Raw genomic sequence first — 17,942 nt, 5'->3', positions numbered from 1 at the left:
GGTCATTGTCCATCTGTAGTATGAAATGACGACCAATCAGTTTGGCTGCATTTGGCTGGATCTGAGCACACAGTATGGCGGCTCTGAAGACCTCAGAATTCATTCCTGTGTCACATCATCCATAAACACTAGTGACCCAGTGCCACTGGCAGCCATGCATGCCCAGGCCATCACACTGCCTCCGCCATGGTTACAGATGATGTGGTATGCTTTGGATCATGAGCTGTACCACGCCTTCACCATACTTTTCTCTTTCCATCATTCTGGTAGAGGTTGATCTTGGTTTCATCTGTCCACAGAATGTTCTTCCAGAACTGTGCTGGCTTTTTTAGATGTTTTTTAGCCTTTTTCTTGATGCTTATGAGTGGCTGCACCGTGCAGTGAACCCTCTGTAGTTACTTTCATGCAGTCTTCTCTTTATGGTAGATTTGGATATTGATACGCCGACCTCCTGGAGAGTGTTGGTCACTTGGTTGGCTGTTGTGAATGGATTTCTCCTCACCATGGAGATTATTCTGCGATCATCCACCGCTGTTGTCTTCCGTGGGCGCCCAGGTCTTTTTGCATTGATGAGTTCACCAGTGCTTTCTTTTTTTCTCACGATGGACCAAACTGTAGATTTTGCCACTCCTAATATTGTAGCAATTTCTCGGATGGGTTTTTCTGTTTTCGCAGCTTAAGGATGGCTTGTTTCACCTGAATGGAGAGCTCCTTTGACCGCATGTTTACTTCATAGGAAAACCTTACAAATGCAGCACCACATCTCAAATCACCTCCAGGCCTTTTATCTGCTTAATTGAGAATGACATAACGAAGGGATTGCCCACACCTATCCATGAAATAGCCTTGGAGTCAATTGTCCAATTACTTTTGGTCCCTTAAAAAACAGGGTGTCACATGTTAAGGAGCTGAAACTCCTAAACCCTTCATCCAATTGTAATGTGGATACCCTCAAATGAAAGCTGAAAGTCTGAACTTCAACTGCATCTGAATTGTTTTGTTTAAAATTCATTGTAGTAATGTCTATAACCAAAATTAGAAAAATGTTGTCTCTGTCCAAATATATATGGACCTAACTGTATCTGGGTGCTTATATTAAGGGGGTTACATAAAACAGGTCGCTCACTCACTCCTGTCATCCCATTGATTGCAAACATCCCACTCATTTTATCTTCCTATAATCTGCTGATCCTAAAGGGATCACATACTTTCTCCGCTCACACCTGATATTGGAGCATTTACAATCATAAAGTCGCAGACTTTTCACTTGTTTTTTGAAAACCTGATGTCATTTTAGGTGAAAAATATTCAGAAATCTGTTAGATTCAGAGGGTTCACAAACTTTCCGGAGCCCTCCGGTCCTGTGATAGGGGCTTCTGTCCTGGCCCTTGTGGTTGGGGCCCCCCTGTGCTATCAGTGGCTTTGCAGCTGTGATTAATCTACAGTCATTACTTGGCGGCGGTGGCACCGGCGGAGGATCACGCTGATCTGCAGCACACGGATCGGTTGCCACCTGTAGTTTATTTCTTTCTCCACTTAGAGGATTATTTAATTAAAAGCGTCTCAGGCGCTGGAAATTCACCATCTCTGGAGGTTCAGCCGGGGTCACCGCAGCCCCACCAGACTGTACCATGCCTTCTACCCTAGTCACATCCAGAGCTGCAGTTACCGCTCTGCTGTCAGCGCTCAGGATCGTAAACCCCCGAGCGCCATTTCTTACACAGCAGGACACTGTGGATGCAGCTTTGGATGGGACTGGAGGAAAGGCTTTAATACGATCGGGATTATAAACGTGGCGCCATGCACCTTCTATTTAGCTTTAGATATTATACTCCATTCACATCCAGAGCTGCAGCCGCCTACTTGACCATCACCCATAATGCATTGCAGCACGATGTAGTGCATGATGGGCTGTCAGGAGATCGGAAAAATGTCTTGTTATCCCAATTGCACTTCCGGAACTTTCCACGCATTTGCTGTTACAAAAGCAAAGCCCTATGGCAGGCACATGCCTGTGGGTGATGACAGCCCCCCTTCGCATGAGGAAAAAACAGCTTTTCTCCTTCTCACTCTGCCTGCGTGTGTAATCCTATACCCCCCCCTTCAGAAATTTTTATGGCTATGAGCTGCGAAAGCAGGTCTCCTTAAACCCCTCATTCCCTCCTCCTGCCTAAACCATCCAAAACTGGTACAGAAACTGCATGGGACTCCTCTGTTCTTTTAAGGGTATGTATACCGGCACCGATCCGGGCTAGAGATATAAGGATTATATATTCCTGATGTCCATCGAGAGATCTATAGCTCACTGAAATCGCTAGGAGCTAACCCCAACGAGTTGGAAGGAGCAGATTGCTCCGTAAGTGGGTCATGTATCTACACAGTGTATATACTTAAAAGAACCCTCCTGACGTGAACATCCCAATCATGGTTGTTTGTATATGAGGTTCATACAGCAAGTTATGTACAGAAATGGTTTGTCATAACTCTAAGAAAGGAGAGGATTCAGCCTCTGAGTGAGGTCACCCAAGGGGATTGCCTTGGTTTTGGGCAGGGAGATAACTGAGTGGGACATCAGTCTACAGGGTCTTTTTGTCCGGGGTCTAGCTGCGAGACAGATGTGTGATGCATCTTGATGTGTCCCCTGAGCACATGGACAGCCATGAGATAAAATTATCTGAACAAAATGTAAGTGTTTTTTCAACTTTAATCCATTTTTATTTGTATTGTACATGCAATACTTGTCTTCTTTATAATATCTTTTTATACTTCTGTTAACACTGCCTACCTTTTTGTAGTAAAATATATAAAATTACTAGCTTCGTCTCTCCTTGCTCTATAACGTACTGTCACATCCTCTGAAGTGAATTACGCTACTAATCTGGGTTGGCTCCGGCCCAGTTAATAATTAATAAATCGGAGCTGGTAGCAGCAGGATTTGTCCTGTGCGTTTGGGAGGCTTTGTAGCAACTGGCGGTGTTGATAATTATTGTTCGTGCCTGAGTGGGAGTAGTTATATTGCCCTCGCTGCAGTGAGCCCATTAGCCAGTACAAAGTAAGGCAGCTTTGCTGTCGACTAATTATCCTAGGTGCAGTACCTGGTCTGACCTGAGGGTAAGGTCTTAAATTGTCTTAACTTGTACTGAATTCATTGTCTGTACATGTCCCCGCTTAATTGTAAAGTGCTGCGGAATATGTTGGCGCTGTATAAATAAAAATTATTATTATTATAAGGTGGGCGCCAGAGAGCTGCAACTTCCAAACTGGAATATAGATAAATCCGCGTCAGAAAGAACCAGGGGCAACCAAACAACCCCGGCTCATGACAAATTGGTGTGAGTGGTGGGGATGATAAAGGTATCCTCCCTGTGAACGTGACATGGGCTATTAGCTATATTATCAGTGATTGTTATAGTGTGCCTGTAGCTGTGATTGGAGTAACGGTAGTTCCTGGGTAGGGCGTGCTGCCAGTTCCGCTGCCGTCATTAGACCAGGCGGTGACGCTGGCACAGACTTGCACTTTCCATGCCGCTGAACACCAGCCGTGGAGGGTGCGGCGCTGTTTGAACGATCGCAGAATCTTGTGGATTTTAAGTTCAGCCAAGGAACAAAACACAATCGGAGTCACAAATAGGCGAGTTCCCGCAGCGGTGCCCGGGGCAGAGCTGCACGGAGGTGACGGCTGCTGACGTACATCCCAGCGAGCGGCGGTCAGTGCTGAAGCCAGAAACTGCAGTGGGAAAGGGATCGCTTGGTCCCCGTCAGATACAGGACACCTCTCCAGGAGGATGTGTGCACACGTTTAGTGTTTGCAACAGAACTTTCTGCATCCTCGGCCAGAAAACGCTGCATTAGGCCACAAGCAGCAATAGTTGCAGGTTTGATACTGTGGATTTATGCAACGGCCAGATGGTACAGAACACAGGGGAGTGGGGGGCATTTATTTCTACAAATGTGTACGTACGCCTGCAGATCACCTGCGGGCACTGACATGGGGCGAGTCTTTAGGAACCGCAGCATGTCCTTCTCTTGCAGTGATGTGAGTCTCCACAACAGATTTCACCAGTACAACGTATCATATGCGGTGATGGATCAGTGATCAGAGGAGGCACCTGCACTCAGTAGACGGCGGAAGGCACTCGGCCTAAGGTGTGATGTTTACATGCGATTATGTTGCAGCTTTTTCCACACTCAGAACAGGTGAAATCTGCCAAAGAAATGCTGAATTTACTCATCGCAGGTTTTAGTCTGCAAGATAAACAAGTAACGTGTAAGACATCAAGAATCTCATTCATTCATTTTGCTGCCCAAGAATTTTTTTAGGTTGTTACAGATCTGTGCAAAAAGCCTGCAGTGTGTGGACAGACACCAAGGTACAGCTGCGCAGTATATAACCGTGCCCGCGAAGACGTGATCCGGCACCGCACTATGAAGCAGGAACACTGCACAGTACCGTAAGCTATGGCTGGTGGGGAACATGGAGAGACTCCCCCGAAACTAATAAGTCCTCCAGATCTGGACTCACTGTTCTGCTGTTACATCATGTCTTATCCTTCAGAGCTGCAGTCACATTGTGTCTTATCCTCCCATCATCTCCAGAGCTGCACTCACTATTCACAGCTGACTACAAGTCCCCAATGTTTGTGCCATCTTTGTCCAGAGCCGTATCAAAGTCCCGTCTGCACAGACACTGGCGTGTGCCCAGGTCACCGTACCCTGATCTGCTCCTGACATGGGGCAGTGACCGGTCGATTAGGAGCTCACTCCAGGCTCTGGAGGGTGCACGACCCCTGGAGGAGACACCAGTAGGAGGGCACCTGCTCACCATGTACCGGTGCCCCTTACTGGCAGAGTTGGCATCAGCCTCCATGGCAGATGAGCACCCAACCTAGAACCCCACTGCAGGACGAGGGGTTGCAGTAACCTGCACATGGCAGGGGGTGCTGCACCAACACAGCAGCCATTGTACCCCACATGATCAGTGTCCGGGTAATGCACCCAGATCTGACTACGTATTAGGGTGCACGGAGCGGCAGCGTCACTTTCAGAGCTGCACTCATGTCCTGCAGCACTTGCTGCTATGTGAGAATAGTGAGCGCAGCTTCGGCAGTGACTGGAGCACATTTCCTCCATGTGGATGACCTCCAGGATTATGTGGCAGCGGTCGTGTCGCTGTTTTCTCTGCACGTGCCAACATCTGGGCAAACACCTCCAATTGTGTATTTGCTTTTCCATTGCTCGTGGCGATATAGATTAACCCCTCAGGTGCAAGCAGATTTTAGGACAGACCAGAGACTGCAGCAGAGATACGTCAAGGAGCTTTTATTTCACGACAAAAGTGATGACAATTTCCTGAGCAGTAAAAGAGCACAACGGCAATAACCGTACAAGAGACTAGTGGTGCGGGGTCATCACAGTGTGCCAGGCTGGAGGGCGCAGGACACAGAATAAGGCACTTCTTCCTTCTTGGAGGGATGTAGATCAGTACAGGCCGCCAACCAGTGGTCACTTCCCAATCCGGAACTGGCCCTAGGACAAGACTTCATGGCAGCAGCACATTACACTAGTCACATCCAGAGCTGCAGTCATTCATGGAGCCCCTGCCTGCAGTGCCTGAACTACATCTCCCACAATGCACTGCAGAGAAGCTGGACGTTTAGGTGTGACTGCAGCTCTGGTTGTGACCACAGATTACCCTGACAGACCCTGCATGAAGGCCAACATGCCCCCCCCAACCGTTCGCTGCTCCCCGGCCTCCGCTCCTTGATGCAAGTGGCTTTTCTATAGTCTGACACTGCAGTAAGTGGATGAGGGGGGGGGGAAAAATCTGAAAAAAAAAACCCCCCAAAAAGTAAAGCAACCGCAGTCTGAAATCCAAAACTAGAAAAAAAAAAAAAAATTGAGTCTGCACCCGGTAGAAGGGCGAGAAACCGTGGCGCAGCCCGATAAGGCACGATCGCCCCGGCTCATAACATAAATAGCACTTCACATCCAGAAACAAACACCCGCTCCCAAACTTTTTTTTTTTTTTTTTTTTAATTTTTTGTCCTATTTTTGGTTTTAAGGCTTTTACAATAAATAAACACAAATCACTTTTTTTGGTAATTTCTGCTGTTTTTTCCCCCCTTCATTTCTTTAGCTCCCAGGCCCTTCCTAGCCCCAAGTCCCAGAGTGGGGAGAAGAGTGTGATCGAGCCGTTCTGATGGTGGAGGACACATCCAAACACTGATTGGTAAGAAAAGAAAATAAAGAACATTAAACCCCGTGACTGGTGGGGGCCAAGGACTCAATCACAGCTTGTTGCTACACGATCACAGTATCGGCGGTCCGGCGGAGGTGTGTGGCTCAGACCTCTACCATTTACAGTCAATATTTGGGGTGGTGGGGCACATCTGATGTGGAGTGGGCTCCTGGTTGCATCCAGTAATAAAGGCTCAGTAGTCAGTAAGGGTCCACTGCCCCCTAACTGCACGGCAGCCACGTCGGGTAGGACTGGCTGTAGGAGACGGCTGTGTTGGCGATGTAGTAGTTGCTGAAGTTGGCATCGCTCACGTATGGTGCAGGCTGGTAGTAGCAGGTGACGTTTGTGGCATTGGGGATAATGTTCTGTTCGGCCAGCACCCTGAGGGCCAGCAGGGAGATCAGGTTTAGAGTCTGTCGGCGCTCATGGCCCATCAGGCACACTGTACTCTCATTCACCACCCTGCGGAGGATCATCAGGTAGTCATACTTGCTCTTCTCCTCCCCGATGAAGTGGTTCTGGAGATACGACTCCAGCTTGCGCTGCTGTTCGAAGATGTCGGAGAAGTCAATGAAGAAGCGGGAGCACATGTAGCGCTCCAGGGACTTGATCTGCTCCTTGTCTGCCGGCTTGAAGTCCCGCACCAGCAGATTGCTGTACTTCATCAGGCCACCGCCCCGGATCTCCTCTGGATTCTTGGTAGCGATCTGCCTATTCCGGAGGTGGCCCAAAGAGGCTTCAAAGTCTCCATACATGCTTTCCCCAATGACGGTGGGGTGGAAGTGCTCAGACATTGGGTTCTCTGAGCAGTCGTAGTAGAAGAGCAGAGAGTCCAGCACAATCTGGAAGGAGTCCACACTGAACTCAAACTGCCGGCGGATGGAGTGGACAAACTTCAGCTCGATGTTCCTACCGTCCTTGTTGGACAGCGAGATGAGGCTCCAGCGGTCCAAGTCCGTGAACACCTTCACTAGCTTCTGCACGTAGGCCTCCTTCAGGGTGACAGGGCTGATCCGCTCCTTGTTCACCCCCTCTGGCAGGAAGTTGAGGAGTAATCCGATGACCACATCTTTCACAAGCTGGAAGTCAGCCTCAGAGGAGATGGTCACCCCAAAAATCAAGTCCAAGTCCTTGTAGCCCAGACCGTTATCCTTCACGAGGACATGACTAGCAGCAGAGCCATTGAGCCGCACATCCCGCACTTTGATCCCCGCATCCTCCAGGTGGCTGCGGACCATCTGCACAATATCCTTCAGTGTGATCTTCAGGGTGGGGAAGTTCCCACGTCCATGGATGGGGACCACCTCAGTAAGGAAGCTGTTCAGGCGATCCACCTGCTCCCAGGTCAGGACGCTGCAGGCTTGGGGGGAGTTGCTGCTGTCACTTCCTTGGCTTGCCATGCTTCTGGTATCTGCAGGGCAGAGAATGAGATTGGTCAGGACAATGTCAAGACAGGAGGACCAGCAACTTTAGGCTTTCCTCTAGTCACATCCAGAGCTGCAAGTACAACATGAGGAATCAGTGCTGCATGCATTAATAAGTAAAGTTGTGAATGCAGCTCTGGATGTGACTGGAGCTGGGCACAGTATAAGATCTAAAGAAATATGTGACATGCTGGACAGCTGCAGGCCTATAATCAGTCAAAGCCAGCCCCCCCCCCCCCCCCCCCCCAAGTGCCAATCTCAGACAGGTCAATCAGTCCAATGTTTAATGCGCAGAGCGATGACAGGTCAGCTGCCATCAGGGCACATAGGAGGTGAACTCTGGCCACCAGGTTTGGTGTGGGGAAACCATAGGCAGGCAGGCGGTCAGACTTGTCCAGCCATTATACATGTGTGATGCAGACAGCACATACCTGCCGTAGGTTCACAGCCTGGCACAATATGGGCATTACCAGGACACCGTGAGAGCGCAGGGCCAGCTCTGCTTACACTAGACCCGTAGTGACTGCATGTCCCTGGCCACCGGCCAACCCAACAGCTTTTAATAGAAGCCCTGGCAGCTAGCCAGCCATCACTAGAGCAGGAACCACAGACGTAGCCCCGGCCCAAATACCTACGCACCCCAGCGCCGGAGCAGAGCATGGGTCTAGGAGACATACCAGCGGCAGCCCGGCACAGGACTCGCCACGGATCAGCGGCAGCCCGGCACAGGACTCGCCACGGATCAGCGGCAGCCCGGCACAGGACTCGCCACGGATCAGCGGCAGCCCGGCACAGGACTCGCCACGGATCAGCGGCAGCCCGGCACAGGACTCGCCACGGATCAGCGGCAGCCCGGCTGACAAGTCCACACACGTCTGAGCAGCTGTACAGGTGGCACAGACCTCCGCTCCCGAGCTCATTACACCGCACAGGGGGCTGCACCCGACGGCAGCTCTGCAACTTACACTTATTTCACTAATGATCGCTGTCAGGGACCAAGGGAAGCAGCCATATGCTATACAAAAAACCACCACAGGTACTGACAGCTGAGGATTCGTTACATTGTAATAAACCCCAGCTGTCAGGACAGAGCAGCAGCCATCATCTCCAAAGCCGGTCTACTAGAAGTTTATAGCTAGCCATGGGCCCCCCCTCGAGTAACTGCACCACATGGGGGCGGCCCTCAGTGACAGACAGCAGCGATTCTGACCCAACAGCTACATATAGACAGCAGATAGGTGCCCTGGTCCGATTACAGAAGTCACTACCAAGGCTGCAACACCGAATGTGCAGGATGAGCATGGATGATGGTCTACCTGCCAGAGGAAGCATCTGTGGGTAATCTAGCAGTCATCAATAGCTCTGCTTTCTGTCAGTGAATAAAGACATCCGAGTTGGTGTTTGTCACAGCTGAGCATTTGCTACAATTGAATCCAGTCTGGGCAAACAGGACAAGTGGTGTTCACCGATAGCAAGCAGAGATCTTTCAGTCGCTCACTGGTCAGCAGTTGATTAGAGATGACAGCGGAGGTCGGGCACAGACGAGTCCTCCTGACACTGGAGCACGGCCGCCATGTGCAGCGTTATCAGGGTCATGTATGGGGGGGGGGGGGTCCATAATTGCAGGTTCTGAACCAAGATTTGAGCCTACCAAGAGCAGCTTCATCAACCCTAGAATGGTAGAGTTGGAAGGGACCTCCTGGGTCATCTGGTCCAACCCCTGCTCAATGCACCAGTCACTAAATCATCCCAGACAGTCTGCCCAGCCTCTGTGTGAAGACTTCCATTGAAGGAGAACTCACCACCTCTCGTGGCCGCCTGTTCCACTCATTGATCACCCTCACTGTCAAAAAGTGTCTAGTCTCTAATCTGTCTCCTCCCATTCAGTTTCCTCCCATTGCTTCTAGTCTTTCCTTGTGCAAATGAGAATAAGGATGATCCTTCTACACTGTGACAGCCCTTCAGATATTTGTAGACGGCTATTAAGTCTCCTCTCAGTCTTTTCTTCAAGCTAAACTTTCCCAGGCCATGTTTACACTTTTTTTTTTTTTTAAGCCAAAGCTGCGATTTCTCAGGAATAGAAATGAGCGAGCAGAGTTTTGCCTGAATTGAAGTGCGCAGCATCAGCAGTTTCCAGGATTTAAGGAATAAAATGATGAACTATAACGTAGTCAAATAATTTGCGTCAAACACAAACTTGTTTTTTTTTCAGAGTTTTTTGGTGCCAAGAAAGTAGGTTTTGACTGCTGAAAACACAAAACCGCAGTGTATAAACATGGGGGCCTCCCTGGTCTCACATCTACAGCATAGTCTGATTGCAGCTCTGGATGTGACTGGAGTAGACACGAAGCTCCGGACAGGTGAAGCATTAGACAATGTCATGGAGCCAGCGATGCACTCGTGTCTGACGTCAGCGTAGGGCTCAGCCGCCATGACAGCCCCCCACCCCCATAGGGTGACACACAGACTATTTTAACAGGGTGTATCAGCGTTCTCCAAACAGAGCCCCGGCTATATATAGTGCAGGCTGCAGTGGTGCAAATATGGACAGAAGGCACCAAGACCCCCAGGACTCCGTGAGGGACGACAGACCCCCATAACGAGGGCAAAGTCCTGGAGAAGGGTAAATAATGCCAAAACCTCACTGACAGCAAGCAGAGATCCACGAAGGAAGTCCGTGTAAATCTTACAGTACTGAGACTTTGTCACACACTCCTGTTAAAAAGCCCTGACATGCTGGGAACTGTGGTTTTCCCAACAGCTGGCACCACTTATGCGACATGTTAAGGCATGTAATTGCTGCAGGTTGAACACTGCATACTTATGGAAGTGTTACAGCACAGTGGATGGGGTTTCACAGTCGCCTGTGGCTCACGTGGAGATGGACATGAGGCGCGTCTCTCCAGACCGCAGCGAGTCTCTCTTGTGGAGACACTAGAATACAATGTATCCGACGTGGTTCAGTGATCACCAAGGAATCACCTGTGTTCAGACGGCAGTGCCACTTCAGATGGTCTGAACTGGGGGGGGGGGGGGGGTCTGAATCTAGGAGAAACCTCCCCAAAGTGTGAGCGATCAGTGAACCGATGGACCCCCTGTGCCAAACAGATGGTAGAGTCAACTCACCTCACACTGCGGCCCACCCAAGCGCAGGGCGCTCCCCTCCTCCATATCTCAAGACTATTGGGGGCTCCCCCAGTCTAAGACCACCAAGTACATCCAGCAGTGAAGGAACTATACAGTATACAGAGCACCACTATGCAACAGACGGCACAACGCACCACCCCACCGCTCTATGCAACAGTATAATGCACCACCCCACCGCTCTATGCAACAGTATAACGCACCACCCCTCCCCTATATGTAACAGACGGCACAACACACCACCCCACTGCTCTATGCAACAGTATAACGCACCACCCCACCGCTCTATGCAACATTATAACGCACCACCCCTCCCCTATATGTAACAGACGGCACAACACACCACCCCACCGCTCTATGCAACAGTATAACGCACCACCCCACCGCTATATGTAACAGGCGGCATGACACCCCACTATGCAACAGTATAACGCACCACCCCACCGCTCTATGCAACAGTATAACGCACCACCCCACCACTCTATGCAACAGTATAACGCACCACCCCACCACTCTATGCAACAGTATAACGCACCACCCCACCACTCTATGCAACAGTATAACGCACCACCCCACCGCTCTATGCAACAGTATAACGCACCACCCCACCGCTATATGTAACAGGCGGCATGACACCCCACTATGCAACAGTATAACGCACCACCCCACCGCTCTATGCAACAGTATAACGCACCACCCCACCGCTCTATGCAACAGTATAACGCACCACCCCACCGCTCTATGCAACAGTATAACGCACCACCCCACCGCTATATGCAACAGTATAACGCACCACCCCACCGCTATATGTAACAGGCGGCACGACACCCCACTATGCAACAGTATAACGCACCACCCCACCGCTCTATGCAACAGTATAACGCACCACCCCTCCCCTATATGTAACAGACGGCACAACACACCACCCCACCGCTCTATGCAACAGTATAACGCACCACCCCACCGCTATATGTAACAGGCGGCATGACACCCCACTATGCAACAGTATAACGCACCACCCCACCGCTCTATGCAACAGTAACGCACCACCCCACCGCTCTATGCAACAGTATAACGCATCACCCCACCGCTCTATGCAACAGTAACGCACCACCCCACCGCTCTATGCAACAGTATAACGCACCACCCCACCGCTCTATGCAACAGTATAACGCACCACCCCACCACTCTATGCAACAGTATAACGCACCACCCCACCGCTCTATGCAACAGTATAACGCACCACCCCACCGCTCTATGCAACAGTATAACGCACCACCCCACCGCTCTATGCAACAGTATAACGCACCACCCCACCGCTCTATGCAACAGTATAACGCACCACCCCACCGCTCTATGTAACACGTGGTATAACACCACCCCAGCGCCATATACAACACCAAGCCTTATAGATGCACCACTCGGTGGTACATTATACAGCATGTTACGTATATAATGGCTCGGTGCCGCGTATGCTGATATATTAGTATATTATACCCTGTGTGATATATATAATGGCTCGGTGCCGCGTATGCTGATATATTAGTATATTATACCCTGTGTGATATATATATAATGGCTCGGTGCCGCGTATGCTGATATATTAGTATATTATACCCTGTGTGATATATATAATGGCTCGGTGCCACGTATGCTGATATATTAGTATATTATACCGTGTGTGATATATATAATGGCTCGGTGCCACGTATGCTGATATATTAGTATATTATACCGTGTGTGATATATATAATGGCTCGGTGCCGCGTATGCTGATATATTAGTATATTATACCGTGTGTGATATATATAATGGCTCGGTGCCACGTATGCTGATATATTAGTATACACCATGAAAGAATTCAATAGGCGGCACAATCTCTGCTGAGGCTCTATGTAAGTCGGTATACCCCTGTGTGGGTACTTGATAATTAACTGTTGCAATTTCACTGAACTAGACGTCGGGTGCTCCTCCAGAAAATGTGACTTATTGTAATCCAAAGAGCAGAAAAATAGAGGGCACTCACCGGTCTCCAAATTTCAGTCTTTATTGGCAATACATTTGAATAAAATTCATGGCCAGGATCGTCGGAGCCAAAGCTCGTGTGAGCAGGGAAGGAAGGAGACGATGGCCGTTTCGCGCTGTGCTTTGCGCTTCTACGGGTCACCCGTAGAAGCGCAAAGCACAGCACGAAACGGCCGTCGTCTCCTTCCTTCCCTGCTCACACGAGCTTCGGCTCCGACGATCCCGGCCATGAATTTTATTCAAATGTATTGCCAATAAAGACTGAAATTTGAAGACCGGTGAGTGCCCTCTATTTTTCTGCTCTTTTGATATATTAGTATATTATACCCTGTGTGATATATAATGGCTCGGTGCCGCATATGCTGATATATTAGTACATTATACCACGTTACTGATGTATCAGCATACGCAGCACAGACGATAGACCCATGTTATACCTGATGTTACACATAGCAGCATACACAGCCCCGAGCCGTTATCTGTAATGATGCACAATATTCGCTCACCCTCCTGACCGGTGTCACACACGTTATATCCCCCATAATTCCGCCACACACGTTATATAACACTCGCTCTATGACGTCACGTAGCGATATAACGCTCCCGCCGCCATCCCCCGTCCTGTCACTCACCCGATCGCGGCACCGCTACACACGGCCTCTTCTCCAGCTCCTGCAGCGACTCTCCGCTGACAGACGTCTCACTACTGACGCGCTTCTCTTATATAGGATGTAACACGCACCGGCTCACGATCCCTCCGCCTCCGTGTACGCACCATAGAAGTTACTTCCTGCTCACCAGGCCTCTGCCACAGAGACGCGAGGCACAGATACAGAGACTCCAACTTCACTGTCGCACGTACCGTCACCATCCCACGTCCCGGTCAGCGGGAATCCGCGGGCACTATTTTGCATCAACTTCATAGAGCATGAATCAATGCGCGTCTGTGACGTCACGAGCTCTATCAGTGATTGACTGCTGCCATGAATGGTTGCTTGGAGACTAATAAATAATAGGCGTGGCCTCTAAGACTTCTTACTACTGTCTAAAGCCGAACACTTCACCAATCACCGAGAGCGGTGAGCTCCTTCCGACCAATCACACGGGCGCTCGAACTATGAGGTAAAGTGAAAGCAGCGATCTAATTGGACGATTCGGGAGCCGCCTCGGTTATTCTCACAGCAGATGAAACTGCGTCACAACCAAAGACAACGAGGAGGAGGAGGAGGTGACGGTGTGAGAGCAGCACAGAGGATGTCAGGAGAGGGAGAGGGATGGACTCACAGGCTGAGAGGATGTCAGGATAGGGATGTCTCTGGGGTACGGTCTGGTGACCCCTCTTTCTGGCTATGTCTCTGGGGTACGGTCTGGTGACCCCTCTTTCTGGCTGTATCTCTGGGGTACGGTCTGGTGACCCCTCTTTCTGGCTGTGTCTCTGGGGTACGGTCTGGTGACCCCTCTTTCTGGCTGTATCTCTGGGGTACGGTCTGGTGGCCCCTCTTTCTGGCTGTGTCTCTGGGGTACGGTCTGGTGACCCCTCTTTCTGGCTGTATCTCTGGGGTACGGTCTGGTGACCCCTCTTTCTGGCTGTGTCTCTGGGGTACGGTCTGGTGACCCCTCTTTCTGGCTGTATCTCTGGGGTACGGTCTGGTGACCCCTCTTTCTGGCTGTGTCTCTGGGGTACGGTCTGGTGACCCCTCTTTCTGGCTGTATCTCTGGGGTACGGTCTGGTGGCCCCTCTTTCTGGCTGTATCTCTGGGGTACGGTCTGGTGACCCCTCTTTCTGGCTGTATCTCTGGGGTACGGTCTGGTGGCCCCTCTTTCTGGCTGTATCTCTGGGGTACGGTCTGGTGACCCCTCTTTCTGGCTGTATCTCTGGGGTACGGTCTGGTGTCCCCTCTTTCTGGCTGTGTCTCTGGGGTACGGTCTGGTGTCCCCTCTTTCTGGCTGTATCTCTGGGGTACGGTCTGGTGACCCCTCTTTCTGGCTATATCTCTTGGGTACGGTCTGGTGACCCCTCTTTCTGGCTGTATCTCTGGGGTACGGTCTGGTGGCCCCTCTTTCTGGCTGTATCTCTGGGGTACGGTCTGGTGACCCCTCTTTCTGGCTGTGTCTCTGGGGTACGGTCTGGTGACCCCTCTTTCTGGCTGTGTCTCTGGGGTACGGTCTGGTGTCCCCTCTTTCTGGCTGTGTCTCTGGGGTACGGTCTGGTGGCCCCTCTTTCTGGCTGTATCTCTGGGGTACGGTCTGGTGACCCCTCTTTCTGGCTGTATCTCTGGGGTACGGTCTGGTGTCCCCTCTTTCTGGCTGTGTCTCTGGGGTACGGTCTGGTGACCCCTCTTTCTGGCTGTGTCTCTGGGGTACGGTCTGGTGTCCCCTCTTTCTGGCTGTGTCTCTGGGGTACGGTCTGATGGCCCCTCTTTCTGGCTGTATCTCTGGGGTACGGTCTGGTGGCCCCTCTTTCTGGCTGTATCTCTGGGGTACGGTCTGGTGACCCCTCTTTCTGGCTGTATCTCTGGGGTACGGTCTGGTGACCCCTCTTTCAGGCTGTATCTCTGGGGTACGGTCTGGTGACCCCTCTTTCTGGCTGTGTCTCTGGGATACGGTCTGGTGACCCCTCTTTCTGGCTGTGTCTCTGGGGTACGGTCTGGTGACCCCCCTTTCTGGCTGTGTCTCTGGGGTACGGTCTGGTGACCCCTCTTTCTGGCTGTATCTCTGGGGTACGGTCTGGTGTCCCCTCTTTCTGGCTGTATCTCTGGGGTACGGTCTGGTGGCCCCTCTTTCTGGCTCTATCTCTGGGGTACCGTCTGGTGACCCCTCTTTCTGGCTGTATCTCTGGGGTACGGTCTGGTGGCCCCTCTTTCTGGCTGTGTCTCTGGGGTACGGTCTGGTGACCCCTCTTTCTGGCTGTATCTCTGGGGTACGGTCTGGTGACCCCTCTTTCTGGCTGTATCTCGGGTACGGTCTGGTGGCCCCTCTTTCTGGCTGTATCTCTGGGGTACGGTCTGGTGACCCCCCTTTCTGGCTGTGTCTCTGGGGTACGGTCTGGTGACCCCTCTTTCTGGCTGTATCTCTGGGGTACGGTCTGGTGTCCCCTCTTTCTGGCTGTATCTCTGGGGTACGGTCTGGTGGCCCCTCTTTCTGGCTCTATCTCTGGGGTACGGTCTGGTGGCCCCTCTTTCTGGCTGTATCTCTGGGGTACGGTCTGGTGACCCCCCTTTCTGGCTGTGTCTCTGGGGTACGGTCTGGTGACCCCTCTTTCTGGCTGTATCTCTGGGGTACGGTCTGGTGTCCCCTCTTTCTGGCTGTATCTCTGGGGTACGGTCTGGTGGCCCCTCTTTCTGGCTCTATCTCTGGGGTACGGTCTGGTGGCCCCTCTTTCTGGCTGTATCTCTGGGGTACGGTCTGGTGTCCCCTCTTTCTGGCTGTGTCTCTGGGGTACGGTCTGGTGGCCCCTCTTTCTGGCTGTATCTCTGGGGTACGGTCTGGTGACCCCTCTTTCTGGCTGTGTCTCTGGGGTACGGTCTGGTGACCCCTCTTTCTGGCTGTGTCTCTGGGGTACGGTCTGGTGGCCCCTCTTTCTGGCTGTGTCTCTGGGGTACGGTCTGGTGACCCCTCTTTCTGGCTGTGTCTCTGGGGTACGGTCTGGTGGCCCCTCTTTCTGGCTGTGTCTCTGGGGTACGGTCTGGTGACCCCTCTTTCTGGCTGTGTCTCTGGGGTACGGTCTGGTGACCCCCCTTTCTGGCTGTATCTCTGGGGTACGGTCTGGTGACCCCCCTTTCTGGCTGTATCTCTGGGGTACGGTCTGGTGACCCCTCTTTCTGGCTGTGTCTCTGGGGTACGGTCTGGTGACCCCTCTTTCTGGCTGTATCTCTGGGGTACGGTCTGGTGTCCCCTCTTTCTGGCTGTATCTCTGGGGTACGGTCTGGTGGCCCCTCTTTCTGGCTCTATCTCTGGGGTACGGTCTGGTGACCCCTCTTTCTGGCTGTGTCTCTGGGGTATGGTTTGGTGACCCCTCTTTCTGGCTGTATCTCTGGGGTACGGTCTGGTGGCCCCTCTTTCTGGCTGTATCTCTGGGGTACGGTCTGGTGGCCCCTCTTTCTGGCTGTATCTCTGGGGTACGGTCTGGTGACCCCTCTTTCTGGCTGTATCTCTGGGGTACGGTCTGGTGACCCCTCTTTCTGGCTGTATCTCTGGGGTACGGTCTGGTGACCCCTCTTTCTGGCTGTATCTCTGGGGTACGGTCTGGTGACCCCTCTTTCTGGCTCTATCTCTCGGGTACGGTCTGGTGACCCCTCTTTCTGGCTGTGTCTCTGGGGTACGGTCTGGTGACCCCTCTTTCTGGCTGTATCTCTGGGGTATGGTCTGGTGGCCCCTCTTTCTGGCTGGGTCTCTGGGGTACGGTCTGGTGACCCCGCTTTCTGGCTGTATCTCTGGGGTACGGTCTGGTGACCCCTCTTTCTGGCTGTCTCTGGGGTACGGTCTGGTGGCCCCTCTTTCTGGCTGTATCTCTGGGGTACGGTCTGGTGGCCCCTCTTTCTGGCTGTGTCTCTGGGGTACGGTCTCGTGACCCCTCTTTCTGGCTGTGTCTCGGGTACGGTCTGGTGACCCCTCTTTCTGGCTGTGTCTCTGGGGTACGGTCTGGTGGCCCCTCTTTCTGGCTGTGTCTCTGCGGTACGGTCTCGTGACCCCTCTTTCTGGCTGTGTCTCTGGGGTACGGTCTGGTGACCCCTCTTTCTGGCTGTATCTCTGGGGTACGGTCTGGTGACCCCTCTTTCTGGCTGTGTCTCTGGGGTACGGTCTGGTGACCCCTCTTTCTGGCTGTGTCTCTGGGGTACGGTCTGGTGGCCCCTCTTTCTGGCTGTGTCTCTGGGGTACGGTCTGGTGGCCCCTCTTTCTGGCTGTATCTCTGGGGTACGGTCTGGTGTCCCCTCTTTCTGGCTGTATCTCTGGGGTACATTCTGGTGGCCCCTCTTTCTGGCTCTATCTCTGGGGTACGGTCTGGTGACCCCTCTTTCTGGCTGTGTCTCTGGGGTACGGTCTGGTGGCCCCTCTTTCTGGCTGTATCTCTGGGGTACGGCCTGGTGACCCCTCTTTCTGGCTGTATCTCT

At 51.9% G+C, this 17,942-nt stretch overlaps 1 protein-coding gene across 1 annotated transcript; it reads right to left on the bottom strand.

Annotated features, from left to right (window-relative positions):
* Positions 1-5,304: 5,304 nt before the first annotated feature.
* On the bottom strand, positions 5,305-13,808 carry TENT5C (terminal nucleotidyltransferase 5C). Its single transcript, XM_077293604.1, has 2 exons — positions 13,464-13,808; positions 5,305-7,649 (listed from the first exon to the last, which is right to left on the bottom strand). The coding sequence occupies exon 2, from the start codon at positions 7,636-7,638 to the stop codon at positions 6,460-6,462; it is 1,179 nt and encodes a 392-aa protein (XP_077149719.1). The 5' UTR covers positions 7,639-7,649; positions 13,464-13,808; the 3' UTR covers positions 5,305-6,459.
* Between the last annotated feature and the right edge of the window lie 4,134 nt (positions 13,809-17,942).

The sequence above is a fragment of the Ranitomeya variabilis genome, chromosome 3 (assembly GCF_051348905.1).
Source record: "Ranitomeya variabilis isolate aRanVar5 chromosome 3, aRanVar5.hap1, whole genome shotgun sequence".
NCBI lineage: Eukaryota > Metazoa > Chordata > Amphibia > Anura > Dendrobatidae > Ranitomeya > Ranitomeya variabilis.
Note: the sequence above shows the minus strand (reverse complement) of the source record. Positions and strands in the feature narration are given on the sequence as shown.

Bases quoted from the DNA above. Each gene is read 5' to 3' on its own strand.
- TENT5C (XM_077293604.1), bottom strand. From the start codon at position 7,638: ATGGCAAGCCAAGGAAGTGACAGCAGCAACTCCCCCCAAGCCTGCAGC.